At 46.7% G+C, this 20442-nt stretch overlaps 1 protein-coding gene across 3 annotated transcripts in view; it reads left to right on the top strand.

The window, feature by feature from the left end:
* BCR (BCR activator of RhoGEF and GTPase) overlaps positions 1-20442 on the top strand; it is a 104853-nt gene that overhangs the window by 56097 nt on the left and 28314 nt on the right. For all 3 annotated transcript variants that reach the window (XM_035098789.2, XM_060269562.1, XM_060269563.1), the window contains 7 exons: positions 11900-12021; positions 13076-13244; positions 15650-15769; positions 16917-16992; positions 17667-17771; positions 18343-18417; positions 19668-19765. In XM_035098789.2, coding sequence (XP_034954680.2) covers positions 11900-12021; positions 13076-13244; positions 15650-15769; positions 16917-16992; positions 17667-17771; positions 18343-18417; positions 19668-19765 — 765 coding nt within the window. The remainder of the gene's footprint in view (positions 1-11899; positions 12022-13075; positions 13245-15649; positions 15770-16916; positions 16993-17666; positions 17772-18342; positions 18418-19667; positions 19766-20442) is intronic.

The raw sequence follows: 20442 nt of genomic DNA, 5'->3' as shown, positions 1-20442 counted from the left end.
ACTATTGGAGCTTCATGTTTTGGACTTGATCTAGACTGGAGGGTACTTGGGTTCAGCCTTCAGAACCTCTGGGTAGTGTTTGTGCAGTTAAACCCCCGAGATCTGGGCTCCAGTCTTGGCTCAGTTACGAGAGGCTCTAGCCAAGTCACAGTGTCTCCGCTGTCTGTGAAATCTTGTGTATTAATGACCTTGCATCGTGCAAAGCTGTATCTGTGTAAATAGTGATTAATAACGGGAAGCTAGAGGCCATAGAAGGTTGCATTAAGTGGGATGCTAATTGAACTGCAGCTGAAACTGCTGGCTGGAAGGGCTCTCATTTGGGAGGAGAGGGAGCCTGTTTATCTGCTAGTGTCTCAGGGTAGCATACCAGCTTTGAAGGGAGCCCTGCAGCATCCTAATGAGGTGAGGGCCAAGGCTGGCTGGGAGAGAAGGGGAGGTGTTTGTATTCTCTGTGGTGAGCTGCTCCTTTGTCGTTATTTACAACACTAGTAACATCAGTGTGCCTTGAAGGGTGTGCGCTCGCTCTCTTGCTCTTTCACGTATGGAGGGTGGGCGCTAGTCCTCAAAATGAGATAATTTATTTCCATGTTGCTGCAAAGCCTCCCTCCCCCCCCCCAATTCTGCTTCCCCATCTGGCCCGCGGTGCTCCTCTTCCTTTTAATCTCTGCAACAACTGGGGCACTTTGCTCTGCTCAGCCTTTCTGCGCGGCCCCACTTCTTTTCTCACCAGCGCTGCTTTTGCTTTCCTCTCCCTGGTGCTTTTTGAGCTGAGGGAAGCAGCGCTTCTGGTGCTTAATCTCCGCAGTGACGGCCTGCTAATTGCGGCAAGGATGCGGGTGGGTGGCAGCGCAGGCCTACAGAGCTTGCTTAAGAGCCTCAGCCCCAGAGCTTGCCTGGCTTCTCTGCAACCACTGTGTCCACTCAGTGCCATCCAGTGGCGAGAGGCCTTTGTATGCAGAGGCCTTGTGGTTGAAACAGAAATAGAGAAAAGGCTCAGGTATAGAAAAATCTGCAGGGAAACCAAGCCCAAGCAGAGGTGGCACCCATTGCATTAGGACATAATTCTTCGTCATGGAAAATGCTTAAGGCCTCTTAGTAAAACCTGCTGGGGAAGGCTTTCCTCTGCGGATCATAGAATTGTAGAGTTGGAAGGGACCCTGAGGCTCATCTGGTCCAACCACCTGCAATGCAGGAATCTCAACAAAAGCATCCATGACAGGTGGCCATCCAACTCTGCTTAAAAACCTCCAATGAAGGAGAGCCCACCATGTTCCCGTTCCACTGTCGAACAGCTCTTACCACCAGGACGTTCTTCCTGATGTATTGTGGGAATCTCCTTTCTCATAACTTGAATCTGTTGGTTCAGGTCCTAACCTCTGGAGCAGGAGAAAACAAGCTTGATCCCTCCATGTGACGGCCCTTTAGATATTTGAAGACGGCTACCATATCTCCTCTCAGTTCCTCTTTTCCAAGCTAAGCATGCCTGTCAGGGGATTGTTGCGGCTACTCTTGAGTAAAGATGCGCCAGTCCGCTCTGTCTTTCAGAATTTTATTGTGCATATTATTTACAGTGCAGAGATATCAGTAAACATGACTGCCTAGTCTGATTCTGAACCCGGCAGTGGCTTCCGTCGCGTCTTGGACCAGCATAGAAGCCTGGGCACCCCAAAGCGCCTCCCCTTAGCCCTGTGTGTAGGCGCGCCCCTCAATTCGGGTGCTGGAATGGGCTGCGTTCCTTCTCCCGTCCTTTGGCTGGAGCCCCTTCCAGCACCCGAATTGAGGGGCGCGCCTACACACAGGGCTAAGGGGAGGCGCTTTGGGGTGCCCAGGCTTCTCCGACACCTCGCTGCGCTGTCCTCCCCCCTCTGGCCAGCTGGGTCGGTGTCTAGGCTCTGACACGTCTGAGAACCCCCTCTCCATCCCGCTCCATCCCTCATTCCCTCCTCCTGACCCGCTGCTAGTGCTGTCACTGGATGAAGTGCTGGTCAGGGTGACTGGGGGAGGGTCCCTCTAAGGAGTCCCCCTGACAATACCCAACTCCCTCGTTAGGTTTTCACCCTGATAAAGTTCACTTGGAAGGCATTAGAAGCCAATACTTATTGGTTTGTTTTTCCGAAATATCCTGGCCATGTTGGTAACAATTCATCTTGTATATCGTGAGAAGTTGATAATCCAAGCAATTAAGCACATTGGATGTAAACCAGCAAAACTGTTCTTGGGCACCACACACAGTGCAATTAACTGCACACAGAACACTTCTGTCAAACCTAATTTCAGCAGGAGGAGGGAGCCCTTTGGAGACCAGAGAAAGACCTCTGTGGGCACAGGTGTGCCCAAATTGGCAACTGCTAGTTTACATCCAGGTGGGATGGGACCCAGGTGGCGCTGTGGGCTAAACCACTGAGCCTAGGGCTTGCTGATCAGAAGGTCGGCGGTTCGAATCCCTGTGACGGGGTGAGCTCCCGTTACTTGGTCCCAGCTCCTGCCAACCTAGCAGTTCGAAAGCACATCAAAATGCAAGTAGATAAATAGGAACCGCTATAGCGGGAAGGTAAACGGCGTTTCCATATGCTGCTCTGGTTTGCCAGAAGCGGCTTTGTCATGCTGGCCACATGACCTGGAAGCTATACGCCGGCTCCCTTGGCCAATAATGCGAGATGAGCGCGCAACCCCAGAGTCGGTCACGACTGGACCTAATGGTCAGGGGTCCCTTTAGCCTTTAGCTTAGTTTACATCAGGATTCTACAGCTGCAGGTAGTTGTGAAAGCACCCAGGCTGACTTGCATGGACACCTTTCCACTGGGAGCATGTGCTCTGCAGATGGGTCACTTCCGGGGTTCCTAGCCATGATAGCTATGCTGTGCCTCCACAGTTGGAGGCAGCAATGCTTCTGAACCACAGGAGAGGAGTGTGCTCTGGTACCCAAGGCCTGCTTGCAGGATTCCCCCTGGGGAATCTGGCTGGCCACTGCGAGAACAGAATGCTGAACTAGATGGGTCCTTTTTTGCTCAATCCAGCAGGCTTATGTTCCCTTGCATGTGCCAGAATTTGTGCAGTTGCTTTTTTCAGTGAGCTCTCCCTTGGAGGCCTACTGTGATCTGCCTGCTTTGCAGGCGGAGGCAAGAGGTGGGGAGTCCGATTAGGATACTACAGCTGGGTTGGATATTGATCTGGCTTGTTAGTGCTTCCTTTGGTCAGATTTACTTAGATCCTTTTTTTAGTTTGTACAACCCGATTGCAATATATAAATTTAAAAATTGAGGGAACTTACAAAAGAATATTGAATATTGAATGCAATGAAGCAGAGCTTTTCTGAACCTGCTGAGTTTTCTGTGCAAAAGCAAGTTGGAGGGAGGCAGGGAGTGGCTGCACAATCCGTTTCAAAAATGCTAAGGAGCCCAAATATTTCCTTTTGAACTTTGAACTTCTCATTCTCTGCACTGCAAGCAGAATCAGGAAGGAATCTGCACCCTCTCAGTGTGTTATCTGGAACAGTCAGACCTTTCCTTTCCCAGTGCCTGCAGCAGCTTCATTTTTGGATCCTTCACTTCAAAATCCATCGTGTTCTCTCTGTCTCTAGCTTTTTGGCCCTGCTTTGGGAGCCCAGTATGAAAGCTGCACTCTGCATATGCTCACAAGTCTTCTTTTCTTCATGATTTATGTTCAAAGGCAAAGTCTTGGCCTTGAAAAGAGGCTTCTAGGCCCTGAAGGTTGCTGGAAATCCCTGGAGGGAAGAGTGCTCTTGTGCTCGAATCCTGCTTGCTGGCTTCATGTAGGCATCTGGTTGGCTGCTTGTGAGAACAGGAAGCTGGGCTAGATGGGCCCTTGGCCTGATCCAGCAGGCTTTTCTTACATTCTTTTGAAGCTGTCTTCTTTCAGTGAATGCCTGCTCTTTGAGAGACAGGAAGGATGGGCTTATTCGTCTACATTTTGGAGGATGTTTTCATGTGAGACAGGGGACTTTGAGACATCCCCACCCTCGCTGCAGGTGGGACCCAGTGTTTATTTCCTTTCCCCAACCTCACTTTTTCTGGCTTCAGAAAGTCTCTTTTGGAAATGGGGTTTACCATTGTTCTTGTGTGAGTGGAAGGGTTAAATGCAGAGCTGCTGAGAGAACTGTGTTTAGGAGCACCAGACTGAAGACGAAACTGCACAGCCATGCCTATCAGTTTAAAATGCAGCACTTTAAAGAGGGCTGGTGTCTTGCCAGTACTTTCTGGATGGGGTGTGGCTTATAGTCAGCCTCCTGCAATCCTCGCTGCTGAGCAAGTGGAGCTTGAATGGAACGTCGTTCTTCTCTGGCTGGCATTGTGGGCGCCCAGTAGGTCTCCTACGGATGTTCCGGGACTTACCAGGGAGTTTGCCTCTCCTCCCCCAGCATCCCAGGAGCGAGTCAGCAAAGGCCTTTCCCTTCCTCTCTGTGTGTGACGTGCTGAAACCCTCCCCTCCCTCCCTCCTGGCAAGATGAGTCATGGCAGTCAAGAAGGCATGACCCCAACACTGCCTCACAGGCTGACCGTTTGCCAGGAGTGGGAAGTCTTGATTGTTCTAGTAACTGCTATCTCCTCCTCCTCCCCCCGAGTCACTAGAGCATGCTCATTTCCAGGCCCTGCAAAGAAGCGCAAACGGGAGATAGAGGCCGGCCTGAGGATAGCCTTGAACCACAGAGGGGACATGCCCCTGGCTCATTCCCTTGCCCTCAAATTGGCCACAATCCAATGCAAGAATTGCCGTTGCGGTTCGAGGACCCGCCCCCCGCGAGAAATAAAGACACAGTGACACATGGATTTGAGTTAATGGGTAAAATAAGGCCACAACTTTATTGGTTAGAGCAAGTGAGAGGTATTGGCTTAGGCATTGGACACCCTAGCAAACGTGACTCCACCCTGCTCAGCGGGGGGTCATATAAGGTTAACACCCCGAGGGAGGAGCCTGTTGATGCAAATACAACTGAAAGCTCCCCCAGTGTCACCGGGGGTCGTGCCATGGCCCTAGCCTCAGCAGGGCATCGGACGGGATCCACAACCGCAGGATCCCTTAAGGGGATACCCCTATGAATTTGAATGCTGCTGCGCTGCCTTAAATGTATGCAGACCCCACCCCCCAGGCCAGAGACTTGGCGCGGCAGTGGGGCTGTAGCAGGGGGCCGATACATGCCCCCCTGCTTGTCGCATGGAGCGGGTCCCGCCCGCAAAGTCTCCCCTCCCGGAAGAGGAGAGATCTTACCAGGCTGCCTTCTGCTTCCACCTTGGCCTGAAAGTGATCATTTCTGATTTGAGGGAGCCATCCTGGGTTGTTCCCCCCACACCTTTTTCACGCTTACTCACAAATTTATTCAGCTTCCAACATGTAGGAGCCAACCTGAGTCCAGGCGGCCAGTTGTCTCGTGGCTGCATAGGTTCAAATCATGGCTTGCCACATTCTGGAAAATATCAACAAGGAGGGCTATGTCAGCACATGGAGAACAGGTGCTTGGATATCTGTGGAAGCATCCATACATCCAGTCCTGCATGCTGTATTCCGCTGAAGTTTTCACCCTGCCCTAGATGTGTGAGTTGGCCCAGAGAATGACTGCGAATGCACAGCAGGCCATTACTCTATTTGTCTTGTGTTGGTGATGGGCAGAAAGCACAGCTGACCTTGGTCTGTAGGCACCTGGCACCAAACCAACCTCTTTTTTCCAAGCAGCCACAATGGAAAGGGGAGGGAGCAGCTGGGGATTGTCAGCATTGCTGCAGAGAGTGCCATTGAAGCACAAGAACGCATTTGCACCTCAAGATGAAAATCTGGTTGGCAGCGTGGGCTCGTTTGCCATGCCCCAGAGGAGCAGAGCTTATTTGCTGTCTCCTCCATATTCATCTGCTCCTTAAAAAATATTAAATGAGGGCTTTGGACTGCCTTGTTTTATGGCCCTCTGCGACTGAATCCTCCCCTTCTTCAGAAGTTGACTGCAAAGCTCACCCGTGTGTATTCGTCTGGCATCTTTAGCTCTACAGTCCTTGGGGGGAAATGAGCGCACATGGATGGCAAAGGCATTAATGCAGGCTGGCATCTCTGAAGCATCTGAGTAGCGAGGGAAGCAAGGAGGCCCCTCCAAAATGGATTCTGCTTGTCCTTGACAGGGATGGAGACTGGAATTGTTTGCTAGCAACCAGCTCCTAACCCTGACTGGACTCAGCCTTTTGTAAAAAAATACTTTAAGATGAGTCAGCCACAGGAGAGCCCGAGAAAGTTGTGGTAGCTTCAGTGCAAACTGTTATGTTGGAATAGACCCAGATCCAAAACATTTACTGAGAAGAAGCTCTTGCATTATATTGTTTGACTTTGATACCTTAAGAATACTTGTTCTGTGAGAATAATTCCCACTGAACCAGAAATAATGGGGAATCTGCAACTTTTCACAAATAGGAATCTTAGAGGAAATTTGAATTACTGGCTCGAGAAATTATGTACAGATGGTGCTGTTTATATATTTGCTAATAAGGAGTGCGCTGTGAGTTGAGTTTGCAAACGACATCTGTTCTAAATGGATCTATACCCCTTAGCAGTGCTTTGTGCCATAAGAAAGCCATGGAGAACCTTTTAGTTAGCATATCCTTCCCTTCCCTGGAAGGACAGATCGTGAAGCTGAGGCTCCAATACTTTGGCCACCTCATGAGAAGAGAAGAATCCTTGGAAAAGACCCTGATGTTGGGAAAGATTGAGGGCACTAGGAGAAGGGGACGTCAGAGGACAAGATGGTTGGACAGTGTTCTCGAAGCTACGAACATGAGTTTGACCAAACTGCGGGAGGCAGTGCAAGACAGGAGTGCCTGGCGTGCTATGGTCCATGGGGTCACGAAGAGTCGGACACGACTAAACGACTAAACAACAACAACAACATCCTTCCCTTCAATGACTAGTCAGCATTCTGTACCAGATACCAATATTTACATTTGCTAATAAATTGCCATGTTTCTCTACCCTGCCTCTTCTGCCTTGTGCTGGTGGTAGATCTGGATACCTGCAATATTTATATTCACCAATAAATGGGGGGTCCCCTTCCTTATCTCTTCTTTGTCCTAATAGCACTTCATAGCATCATGTAACCTGTATGTCCCCTAGAGAGGCTAACTCAGTGATACTTGCAGAACTCCCCCGAGGACTAGTATAAAGGGCAGACTTTTGGAGCAAAAATGCCATTCCCAGCTTTTTTTGCGTCCCCACTCCCTTGACATCCAGCCTGGAGAAGAACTTTCTAGAGTACTCTAAAGCTTGCTTATAGCCTTGTAATGTTCTTGTGCATCCTAATAAAATGCATTGCCCTACACAGGCTTTGAGCTGCTAGTACTGTATAGGCAAAGCCATTTGGTTAAAAAGGTTCTAGTTACAGGTAAGTAGCCGTGTTGGACTGCCGTAGTCGAAACAAAATTTAAAAAATTCCATCCAGTAGCACCTTAAAGGTAAAGGTAAAGGGACCCCTGACCATTAGGTCCAGTTGTGACAGACTCTGGGGTTGCGCGCTCATCTCGCATTATTGGCCGAGGGAGCCGGCGTACAGCTTCCAGGTCATGTGGCCAGCATGACAAAGCCGCTTCCGGCGAACCAGAGCAGCACACGGAAACGCCGTTTACCTTCCCGCTGGAGCGGTACCTATTTATCTACTTGCACTTTGACGTGCTTTTGAACTGCTGGGTTGGCAGGGGCTGGGACTAAGCAACGGGAGGAGACCAACTAAGTTTGTCGTTGGTATGAGCTTTCATGTGCATGCATCTGAAGGGATCTGAAGAAGTGTGCATGCACACGAAAGCTCATACAAATGACAACTTAGTGCTACTGGAAGGAATTTTTTTATTTGGTTAAAAAGGGTAAGAGTTTTTGCCAGTTTGTGAAGTTGGAGAATTGTTGTATGCTGCCCTCTGCTGGCCTTGATAGTGAATTCATTGTAAAGCAGCTGCAGATAATATTTGCTTTTATGAAGAAATTAGGAGTAGATGCCCAGTTGTACCTCCTTTCTGGAAGAAAAGAGAAATAACTTGGTTTTGGACAAATCCTTGGAGATAGTAGATGCTAACACTATAATTAGCCGCATACCTATCAAATAAGTTTTTAGAAGGGCAGGAAATGTGGGCTTCACCAAACCACACTAGCAGCAAAATGAATAATCTCTGGACACTGGAATTCCCAAGCTACACTAGGTATTGCAGGATGGGTGTAGCAGCCCCTGCAGCTGGCAACACATGAGAAAGTTTGTCCTGTTCCAACAAGATACAAAAAGAAATAGGCTTTCAGGGAGTTTGGAGATGTTCCAGAAGGCCTGTCCACATATGTAGACACAAAATTTGCAAAGAGACTATGACGGCTACTGTTCATTGAGTGTTCATTCCTCTCCCCCCCCCCAAAAAAAATTATTCTTTTTATAAGAATGAAAAAATACACACACAAAAAGAAATTAACAAACAAACATGAAAAAGAAGAAGAAGAAACTCATCTTATTTTCATCTTCTAACTTTCTTGTTGTTGTTTAGTCGTTTAGTCGTGTCCGACTCTTCGTGACCCCATGGACCATAGCACGCCAGGCACTCCTGTCTTGCACTGCCTCCCGTAGTTTGGTCAAACTCATGTTCGTAGCTTCGAGAACACTGTCCAACCATCTTGTCCTCTGTCGTCCCCTTCTCCTAGTGCCCTCAATCTTTCCCAACATCAGGGTCTTTTCCAAGGATACTTCTCTTCTCATGAGGTGGCCAAAGTATTGGAGCCTCAGCTTCACGATCTGTCCTTCCAGGGAGCACTCAGGGCTGATTTCCTTCAGAATGGATAGGTTTGATCTTCTTGCAGTCCATGGGACTCTCAAGAGTCTCCTCCAGCACCATAATTCAAAAGCATCAATTCTTCGGCGATCAGCCTTCTTTATGGTCCAGCTCTCACTTCCATACATCACTACTGGGAAAACCATAGCTTTAACTATACGGACCTTTGTCGGCAAGGTGATGTCTCTGCTTTTTAAGATGCTGTCTAGGTTTGTCATTGCTTTTCTCCCAAGAAGCAGGCGTCTTTTAATTTCGTGACTGCTGTCACCATCTGCAGTGATCAAGGAGCCCAAGAAAGTAAAATCTCTCACTGCAATGTCACTTTCTAGACATTGTTAAATGGGCTTCCACGAATCTCCCTTATCTGATTTTCATTTGGCAGTTTTCATACATCATACCTATAACTCATATTTAAACCTATCTTTTAACATGTTATTCTCAAATTTTACCCTATTTTCATCTTTTCCAATTTCCTTACTTCTATCATTAATTACATTAATCATAATTAAATCACATCACTTAATTTTTATCCTTTTATACACCATTACTTCATTATACATACATATCCTTAATACTCACATTTAATTAATTTCAATTCTCACAAAATCTTATATTCCATTCCCTACCACCTCCTGTCTCCTCTAAAGATAACCATCTTTATATATATATTTATATTACACTTCTCATAATTATTGATTGTTTCCAGTCTTCCCCCACCAACTCTTCCCTCTGGTCACTAACTCTCCCAGTCAATTTGGCAAATTCCATAAATCAGACCAGTTTCTGTCCAGGATAACCTATATCTCTATCACCAAAAATCCTCTTCACCCATCTCCGTTTCTAGCATGTTTTAAAACCCAAAAACCTTTACCTCCCACCCCCTGCTGTCCCCACCACCACCACCAACCCTTCTAATTGGCATCCACTTTCCCTGACCTTTGCAATTTCTTTCATTAGCTTCTGTCGCAGAAACAAATCCTGCTCTCTCTTCTGCGCAAAAAACGAAGTTCTTCAATAATTCTTGTTGGTTTTGCTCGCTTCCTCCTTTCTGGGCTTTCGGCCTCTCACCCAAAAAGTCCCCCACTTTCTCTTCTTTCTGGACTTTCCGGCTTTCACCCGGAGAATCCTCCTTTCTTGTCGGTTGTTTTATTTCTGTAATGCCTTCTTGAGCCCCAGCAATTTGATTCGGCCTTTCAATCTGACATTGAGCGTTCGTTCTTAAAATGTTTGTACTGAGGTAATATGACATCGTGTCAAGTGACTGTTGTGCTGCTTGCTCCAAGTGCATTTTCCAGTTACTCTCCTTACTGCCAAAAGTCTGATTATTTTTATACTTACCTGGCAGGGGAGACACCTTGATCAAGTCTGATTATTTATTTTTTTAAAAAGCAGTTTTGTTGCATAAGGGTGCAACCTAAATTTGCTTATAATTTATTAAATTTCGTCAAATAGCGACTGTCTCAGTTCTTGGGACCCTTTGCCAAATGACACCTTCAATGGAGTCTGGACACAATGCAAAATCTAGAAGCATTCAAACCTGCCTTTTGCTTTCACTGTTAATGGCCTACCGTATTCTCTTTGTGGAGTCCCTTTGTGGAACTATTGGATTGGTATTAAAGGCCAGCCATTGTAAACTCTTTAAACTAGCTGAGAGCTTTGGTCTATTAAGCTGGTTTATTTTCTTTGCTGTTTTGTTTGCTGTTGTGTTTTATATTCTCTTCATCTTGTGTAACTTGAAAATATCAGCAAAACCCTTGCCTTCTATTCATTTATTTTTTTCTTTTACCATTCCTTACCTACTTAAATCCTTATTGGACTAATTAACTACAGTACTATATATTTTATCATTCCCATCTTGATAAATGGTTGAAAGGCAGACAGATATAAGGCTATCGCTATAAATGAGGTTAGTAGATCTGGGGAGGAACCATAGGGGGCAGTTAGGGAAGGGAATTGTTTAAAGCTTGTGAAAACTGCTATTATTATCATCATCATCATCATCATCTGAAGAGAAGGACAAAGCTGGCAATGTAAGGAAGTTGCAAGTTACAAGGCAGATTCCCTCCTGTAGTTGCCTGTCCTTGAATGAATTCTGATACAAACGCTGTGGTTGCCACATGGAAATGCTTCAAAATAACAGTAACTGGGAACAGTATTCCTTGCCAGCTGCTTATCGTCATGTGGAGGGTCTGTGCCAGCCAGTATCTGCCAGCGAGGTGCCACCCTGGCATCAGAGGTTCTCACCATGTGACTGGGCTAGAAAACATAAGCCGCCTTGCACTTTGTCAGACCCACTCAACTGCATGGACCAGTTCCTCAACTACAACCAGTTGCCCCCAACTTCTGTTGTTGTTTAGTCGTTTAGTCGTGTCCGACTCTTCGTGACCCCATGGACCAGAGCACGCCAGGCACTCCTGTCTTCCACTGCCTCCCGCAGTTTGGTCAAACTCATGTTCGTAGCTTCGAGAACACTGTCCAACCATCTCATCCTCTGTCGTCCCCTTCTCCTAGTGCCCTCCATCTTTCCCAACATCAGGGTCTTTTCCAGGGAGTCTTCTCTTCTCATGAGGTGGCCAAAGTATTGGAGCCTCAGCTTCACGATCTCAGCTTCCAGCGAGCGCCCCCAACTTCTACCCTGTGCTGAATCCCTCCTTGGTCTGATCCTGTAGTTCCCTATCACATCTTTTCTCCTCCAGTTCCCCAGCACCTTTCTTTTATAGGAACATAGGAAGCTGCCTTATGCATAGCCCAGGCCATTGGCCCACTTAGCTTAGTATTGTATACACTGACTGGCAGTGCCTTTCCTGGGTTTCAGACGGGGCAATTCCCAGCCCTATGGGGAAATGTCGGGGATTGAACCTGGGACCTTCTGCATGCAAGGCAGATGCTCTACCCCTGAGCTATGGTCATCCCCATGCCCCATCACCCACACCAACTTTTGTCCATGGGCCTTCAGTGGGCCCCTGCTGGGGTATTGTGGGGAGGGCCCTCAGCTGATGCCCAGACAGGCCAACTCTTGATGCTGGCCTTGGCAGTGGCCAACATCTGTCACTTATCCCAGTCTCCATTTCTGACCCTTGCCTCTCCTTTCCTTTTTTTTTTTTTGGCAGCACCGTCAGCTCATGAAGGACAGTTTCATGGTGGAGCTGGTCGAGGGAGCCCGCAAGCTGCGCCATGTTTTCCTCTTCACTGATCTGTTCCTGTGTGCCAAGCTCAAGAAGCAGATTGGAGGGTGAGGCTCTCCTGGGTGGGCTCCATGTGAAGGACCATGTGTATACATTGCATAAGGGGGCGGGGAGGAAAAGATTTAAGAACAGCTGGGCAACTGCCAGGTGCAGCAGAGGCAAGGCACCAAACTGGAGCAGAAGTGATCCTCCCAATGGAGAGGCCAGCCCTTGTTCTTCTCCAGCTCAGAACATGTGCAGGGTGCCTTTCCGTTACCTCTGAGAAACTGCAGACAACCAGATTAGGAGGGAGGACTTCCACTTACGAGGGTGCAACTCCCAAGCAGGTTTGAGCGCTGGCTCCTCTCTTTGGTTTGGAACCTCCCAGACTGACTGCTGTCTGTGCTGCTGCATAGGGGCCTGCCCTTGGAAGCTGGAGCTGGCTCAGAATCCAGCTTCTAAGTATGGCAGTGCTGGTGGTAGTACACCATATAGCAGAGAGAGCATACAGTCGTACCTTGGTTTTCGAACAGCTTAGTTCTCGAACGTTTTGGCTCCCGAATGTGGCAAACCCGGAAGCGTCTGTTCCGGTTTGCGAACTATTTTTGAAAGCCAAACGTCCGACTGGCCTTCCACGGCTTCTGATCCTGCAGCCAATCCGAAGCTTGGTTTTTTTAATGTTTTGGAAGTCAAACGGACTTCCAGAACGGATTCTGTTCAACTTCCAAGGTACGACTGTATATGTCAGTCAGAGAGCCATGCACCTCCTCACACTGGCTACTTCCATGGGAACCATGTTTATTATCTTGCATTTCAACACATTTTTCCTGACTTGGGTGTTAACATTCATCTCAGGAAAATGAACATGTGAAAGTCTTCCAAAGGCCAGATGGGTTTTTACAGCATTCTGGAAGGTGTTTAGGCAAGTTGTCAAAAGGAAAGATTCTTTTTGTAGTATGGGCCTGTAACGTTGGAATGCATAAGGCAGGGAGCTAGTTACCCTGGCTAAACTTTGGGGCTGCTTCAGGGAGGAGGACATTGTCCTGCAAGTCTGTGGGAGGCTAAGCTGCTTAAGGGGAGCAGAGGGGGAAGCTGGCTAACACACTGCTTTAATACTTGCAGGAAAAGCCAGCAGTATGACTGCAAATGGTACATTCCACTCTCAGACCTCAGCTTTCAAATGGTGGATGATTCAGAGGCAGTGCCGAACATCTCCCTTGTGCCAGATGAGGAGCTGGATGCTATGAAGATCAAGATTTCTCAGCTGAAGAGCGACATCCAACGGGAAAAAGTAAAAGCAGAGGGGAGGAGGAGAATAAGAAATACGAATAGTGCTTGGCAGTTGTATCTGTTTTCAAGGATATATTAAACAACCTTTCCAACGGCCTCTGTAAGAGGCGTAGGATGAGAGGTACTGGATTTGCCTCGTTGCGTGGCTTTGTAGAGATTTGAACTAGGAACTTAAGTTTCATAGCCACTGTGCTACTCATTGGCTCACGTTTATGCCTCCCCCCACTCCTTTTCAGGGAGCAGCTGGCAGTACTGCTACCCTACCACCAATTCCTCGGCTAAGCATTCCTGCAACAAAACAGCCTTCCCAGTTCATGCTTGGGTTGTGCTTAGCCCAGTCGGCTGGTATGAAGAGCCCCATGCACATTCCCGAACTGTACAAAAGGCAATATAGTGTGAGAGGCTTTCTGCTGTAGGCAAGATTGGCTACACTTTGAACCAAACTCAGAATTAGGGATGGTCCACTTCGAGCATCCAGAAGTGTGAAACATTGTTTAGCTGCTGCCTCGAGCTCACATCCTTCTCATTGAATGGCTGAGTGCTGGTGGTGCTAGGAGCAGCGGCAAGCTCTCACTGTGAGTATTATGATGAGCATGGAGCTCTCACTGTGGGTATTAGGGTGATGACTTTTAATAATAATAATAATAATAATAATAATTTATTTATACCCCACCCATCTGGCTGGGTTTCCCCAGGCACTCTGGGCGGCTTCCAACAGAAAAATAAAACACAATAATCTATTAAACATTAAAAGCCTCCCTGAACAGGGCTGCCTTCAGATGTCTTCTAAAAGTCTGGTAGTTGTTTTCCTCTTTGACATCTGTTGGGAGGGCGTTCCACAGGGCAGGTGCCACCACCGAGAAGGCCCTCTGCCTAGTTCCCTGCAACTTGGCTTCTCGCAACGAGGGAACTGCCAGAAGGCCCTCGGTGCTGGACCTCAGGGTCCAGGCAGAATGATGGAGGTTTTACAACCTCATTTCCCTGTATCATAATTTGATGAGCTTTCATTAAAGATTAGATAAAATCTTACTTTCAAAGAGATTTGATTTTGAAAAAAACCTCACGCACAAAATGATTTTAAAAAGAATTATTTATCAGTTTTTTGACCATTTTTGAAGTCACTGTAAGCAGATATAAAACTGAACCCAAGCTTTAGAGTCACATATATACAACATTATATAGGGTCATCAAACACACAAGGAAGCTTTTTTTTTAGCTGCAGTAACAGTATAGACGCCACTAGAGGATGATGTTTTGCTACCTCTCCTGTAGGTTCTTTTCCCAGCGTGCCCGGCAAGGTCTGGCTGGCTGAGTTTTGAGGTCCCAAAAAGGGGCTTTTACCTTGCGCAGGTGTGACATTTGTATACCCTATGTTGCTAAGAACACTCCCCATTGTGGAATGTGGTGTTGTGTCCAAATTTGATACAAAATATATATAGAATTGTTAATACAATTTTATGAAATGGTAAAACGGCATACAAAAAAAATAAAATAAAAACGGTTTGTGCGTAACCTTTTTAAATATTTCAATGGAACATACCTCATTTTAGTCATTAATAGGCAAAAGTTCATCCATTTGTGCTACAGGAAATATTTTTTGAGGGGGAAAAATGAAAAAGTCATCACCCTAGTTGGTATCCTTCACTCCTTCCCTAGTACTCATGTGAGTGAGGGCTGCTCTGGCTGCCAGGCGGGGCCCTTTCAGATGTTTGTTGGGCTCCTCATTCCAGAAGCCCTGAGATGGGCAAATTCCAGGCTGGGTTGTAGGAGCAGAGTTCTGGGTTAAGGATGTAGGTGAGGGTCACATGGGCAGGAAGCATAATGCCAGATAAAGCATAGACACCACTACTACTACCACTACTACTATTACTATTGATTATAAGTTTGTTAATTGCTTTATACAATTAACTCGGAGCAACTTACAAATAAACAATAGAACGTATGAAAAACAAAATAATTAAAAGTGAGGCGTAATTTGAGGTAATCAAACCATGAAAACAACCCCTCCATTCCCTAAGAGAAGTCACACCACCCTAAAGAGCCCCCAAAGGAATATCGCCAAGAGCTGCAAAGGAAAATGCACACTCAAATAGAAGAAACATCTTTGCATGGTGCCGAAAATATGTCTGTGTCAGTGCTAGGCAAGCCTCCCTGGGAAGAGAATCTGATAGTTAGGGGGCCACTACTGATAAGGCCCATTGCTTTGTTGGCATGGGCAACTTTGTATGGGAAAAGTTACTCCTTGGGGTCCTGAACCATGTAAGGCTCCATAGGTTAAAACCAGTACCCCCCACTTCTGGTTTAAGGAACCTAAATATTGAGAATCTTGTGAACCTCAAGCTCCTGCATCTGTTGAGTTGTAAAAGAACATGTTCTCATTACCTCTTGGGCTTTTCTCTTCCTCAGAGGGCTAATAAGGGCAGCAAGAATATGGAGAGGTTGAAAAAGAAGCTTTCGGAGCAGGAATCCTTGCTTCTACTGATGTCTCCTAACATGGCATTCCGAGTGCATAACCGCAATGGCAAGGTGAGAGGCCTGGCAAAGAATGGGGTCTCAATGGGGCTGAACAGAGGAAGCATGAGAGGTGGAGTTTTGTTCATGTCGTCTTGCACATGCCCCATAAAAAAATTGAGTGAACAGAGCATGCCTGTTGCACGCTTAGTGCTCACTATGGAAGCAGCAAAATGAATCAATGGCTGCTTTCATTTTTAGTCATTATTATTTATTAAAATTGTATGCTGCCCTGCATCCGAAGATCACAGGGTGGTTCACAACGTAAGATTTACTCCCATAGTATAATGAATGCAAAAAAGACCATAATGTCTGAAGCTGAAGGCTGGCAAATTAGAACACTAAGCCCAGCTGCTAGTTAATGGCGCAGGATCTTGTGATCTTTTGGGAGCTCTTTGTAATTGAATAGAATATGGGCAGAGCTGGTGGCAGGCTGTGTAAACCCTTGCAAGGGAAGCAGACTCTGGATTAAATGCTCTGTGCACTTTTGTACCCTCAAAGACAGATGGCTGTGTCGACACGACTTGCAAGTCTTAGCTGTTAATGTTGACACTGTTTAGACCTTCACCAAGATTTTCCAAACACAGGGAATTGTTTTCTTCACATGTCACGAAATATATGCATTTATATAAAAAAAATTTCAACACTACCTGAAATGAACAGCCTGGCAAGAAGGCAAGTGTGCAAATGGCTGATTTCTTTTGTTGGGGGGGAAAAGTTCATCAGCCCAAAAAAGGAAGAAAAGAAAATTATAACCGGATTTATTTATTTTTTAAAGAAAAGACAAAACCCTGTGCAGCACTATGCATTTAACACACCAACAGGTGAAAGGTTATTTTCACTGTACAATGAAGAGTACTGTGAATGGTCGCATATACCCCCTAAGACACCAAACCTCAGGATATCATTCCTAGATGGTACAGCTCAATGGCTGCCTGAGCCAAAACTTGTAGAGTAAGACACATGAAGTTGATTTTTACTGTCCAGGAAAATGCTGTTAGTCTTGCAGAAAATTAAATAAAAATCGAGTAGCAGGGATATGTTGGCTGTATTATGAACTTTGTATAATCTTATTTGAACACTTTAGATTGTTCTTTTTGTACATAATTTAGCTGTTGGGTAAAATAAATAATCCTCGGGCCTCTTTTTCTCTGTTACTCAGAGTTACACATTCCTCATCTCATCTGATTACGAACGGGCAGAGTGGCGAGAGATCATCCGGGAGCAGCAGAAGAAATGTACGTGCCTATGCTCTGACTTCTCTAGGTGTGACCAACAGGCATCCTGGGCTTGGAGAAATCAGAGGGGGGGATCTTGGGGCTGGCCCTTCCGCATGTCTAAGGTTGAACATGCCACTCTTCTGTGAGAGGGTTGCCGAATGTCCCATGTGTAGATGTGCGGGCTTTTCTTGACTGTGGTCTGGGTCAGATACAGATGTGTTTTTGTGAATCAGCACCTTCCAGGTGCTTCCCCTCCACTCCAGTGAGGCCCCAAGGATGGGGAGTCCCAGCATGCTGTCCTCATGTAGGAAGAAAGTTCTACAGTTCTGTGCTCAGTACTGACGCAGTGACGCTACCTAGTCCAGTCATCATTCCCAGTAAGGAGCAGGTAACTTGTTTATTAGGTTTAACAGGTTTATTAGAAGAGGGCCTTTCCTCTGTGAGAAAAGTCTTCTGCATGATTCCCCAAGGGCATCCATGTGGCAAATTGTTTGGTAGGAGTTGGCTATCTGCCTGACCTTTTCTAGGATAACCGGGAATCGTAGTATTTTATTCCCAGGATCATTCCTGGGGATCCCTTGTGGATGTCTTTGTGGCAATAATACTCAAAGCAAGGAGGTCAGCATTACCGGCCTACACCTTTCTTCCCGAGTCTGCAGGAGGTTAAAAACCCATTCTCCTCTGAATTGCAGGTTTCAAAAGCTTCTCACTGACTTCAGTGGAGCTCCAGATGCTGACAAATTCCTGTGTGAAACTTCAGACTGTGCATCACATCCCCCTCACGATAAACAAAGAAGGTGAGAACCCTGGAACCAATTGGCCTCATCTGCCATTGCTCTTGACCCCACTCTCTTGCCTCCAACAGTGGGCAGCACTCAGGGGGATGATTTCCAAGTGGCTGCTAGTGTCTAATGTGTGTGTTGGATCTATACCATTGCCTAGAAATAAAAGTACACAATCCCAGTTCACTTCCCAGACATAGGCATGGAGCCAGCCACCAGCTTCAGTCGTCGTAATGGTGAAAAACATTGTCTTAAAAAGGCAGTGTCTCACTCTCAGTCCAGAAGCCTTTTTCATGCTCCCTGGATTTTGGGATGTGGCATAGTCAAATTTCTTATGCTCAGAGCTATAAACATTGTGAAACTACATTTCCATAGATTATGGAGCATATCTTTTCCCCAAGCCACAATAACATACACAGAAGGTTGTTAAATCTGGGATAAATGTGCTTACAGTCTTTAAACACACACTTTCACTCCACAGAAATTGAATTCTTGCTGTGTTAACATATATAGGGGGATTTCATCTGCCTTTCCCACTGAACTCCCAGAGCCAGTTTAACTCACATTTATATGTTTTTGAACACAGATGATGAGTCCCCTGGTCTCTATGGGTTCCTGAACGTCATTGTCCATTCAGCCAGCGGCTTCAAGCAGAGCTCAAGTGAGTGGTAGTTGCATGGTAGCTGAGTGTGAATGCAAAGAACTGGATTACCGTCATGCTAAGTATGATTTGGTGTTGTGGCTAGCAACCAAATGAAAGCCCCACTCTGGATTCAAGCAGGCCTCTTGTTGCCCACAGGGAAATGCTGGTGCTGCTGTCATAACAATGGACTATAACGAGAGCCAGTGTGGTGTAGTGGTTAAGAGCGGTAGACTCCTAATCTGGGGAACCGGGTTCGCGTCTCCGCTCCTCTACATGCAGCTGCTGGGTGACCTTTGGCTAGTCACACTTCTCTGAAGTCTCTCAGCCCCATTCACCTCACAGAGTGTTTGTTGTGGGGGAGGAAGGGAAAGGAGATTGTTAGCTGCTTTGAGACTCCTTCGGGTAGTGATAAAGCGGGATATCAAATCCAAACTCTTCTTCTTCTTCTATGGAAGTGGATTGGAGACCCTGAAGAGTTGCAGCCAGTCAGTGTAAACAGTACTGAGCTAGATAGTCCAAATGCTCTGCCTTGGTTTAAGGCAGCTGCTTCCTGTACTCCTTTGTTGTTCTGCTTCCACAGACGCAGTGCAGTGGTGAAATGGCTTCTTGTACAGCCCAATCAATGCACTTTCTCTCTGCAGCTATATAGCTGGCACACATATGAAGGTGGTTGTCACAGCACACCTAGTTGGCATTTTTGTGGCAGTCAGGAGAGTTGAGCTTTGGAGGGCTCAAGGGATGGGTGGCCAGCTGGCCTCCCATCTGGCCAATTCAGCCTGTGCCGCTGCCTGCCAAGGGGTGTGTTTCTGTGTGGGGAGTCTATCCTGGAAGCCTTTTAAAATGCACAGCGGTGACAGCTTGGTGACTGACGCCTGGCATGTCAGAAAGGTCTTCTGTGACAGAATGAAATTTAATAAATTCCCCCATCATTTGAGGTTGGGTTTTTACAAATCAACCTTGTGGGATAATTGTCAGGAATAAGAATGAGCTTGCAATATAATCTTTGCCTTGGAGTGGTTCTGGAAACGACGGAGACACTTGAGGAGAGAAGAGCAGCCCTCGTGCTCCAAATATCAGGTGTCAGCAGAGACCACCATGGGACTGAAGGAAGCGCCCTACTCTGGGAGGTGCTCCAAAGTGTAGATCACTGTTGTTGCATGGACCAACCAGCAGTCAGGTTGAGTGTGAGCACCAGCTGACCAAGGAAACGGCAAGAGATGCTGGTGACCCTAACCGAGCCATTGCTTCTTTTGTCATCCTCCTCCTAGACCTCTACTGCACTTTAGAAGTGGATTCTTTTGGGTACTTCGTCAACAAGGCAAAAACGAGAGTCTACAGAGACACAGCAGAGCCCAACTGGAATGAGGTAGGCTGTGGTGGTGCTCTGGGCTTCCTCTGATCACCACCTCTCATAGTCGGAGTCTTTGACAAGAGGAGGCCAGTAGTTCTATTTGTACAGATTTAAAATGCCTTCTCCTTATGTGGTGCATCAGGGAGGTTCCTGTACGTTTCTGCAGTATAGGAGATTCTTTTTTCATGACCTGCTCCTAATAGGATGGGACCTTCATCTTACTGCTGCTGTCTGTGTACAAATGGTTCCAAGAATTAATCCCATTTGAAAAGTGGTCATAGTGAAATTCAGCTGTCTAATTTGGGGGTCAAGTGTGGCAGTGCCCTTGTGGCCCCCTCCCATTTGTTTCAGTAAGGTGCGGGGGGGGGGAAGGAATTATCCTTTTGGATTCCCCCCTCTATAAGCATCAAACTGTTTTGATCTAAATCCACCTCTTTGAAAATTCAGCAGGAGAGCATAGCGAGTCTTAGATGTGAATGCCACAGTTGCATCTTGTATGTGGAAAGAGTCCCATTAGAGGAAAAAGCAGGGTATAAATACAACAACAACTGACCACCACAACTGACTTGCAGCATTAACCGAGTGGGGAAAGTTCAAGGCCAATGCTGTGGCTTGCTTAGAGTGGTTAGTCTTGGGATGTATTCCTGGGGGCTGCTTTTGAGTAATAGTGAATCATGCAGCTTCATTGAATT

The sequence above is a fragment of the Zootoca vivipara genome, chromosome 17, assembly GCF_963506605.1.
Source record: "Zootoca vivipara chromosome 17, rZooViv1.1, whole genome shotgun sequence".
Lineage (NCBI taxonomy): Eukaryota > Metazoa > Chordata > Lepidosauria > Squamata > Lacertidae > Zootoca > Zootoca vivipara.
The sequence above is the reverse complement of the archived record's forward strand: the minus strand, read 5'-3'. Positions and strand labels throughout refer to the sequence as shown.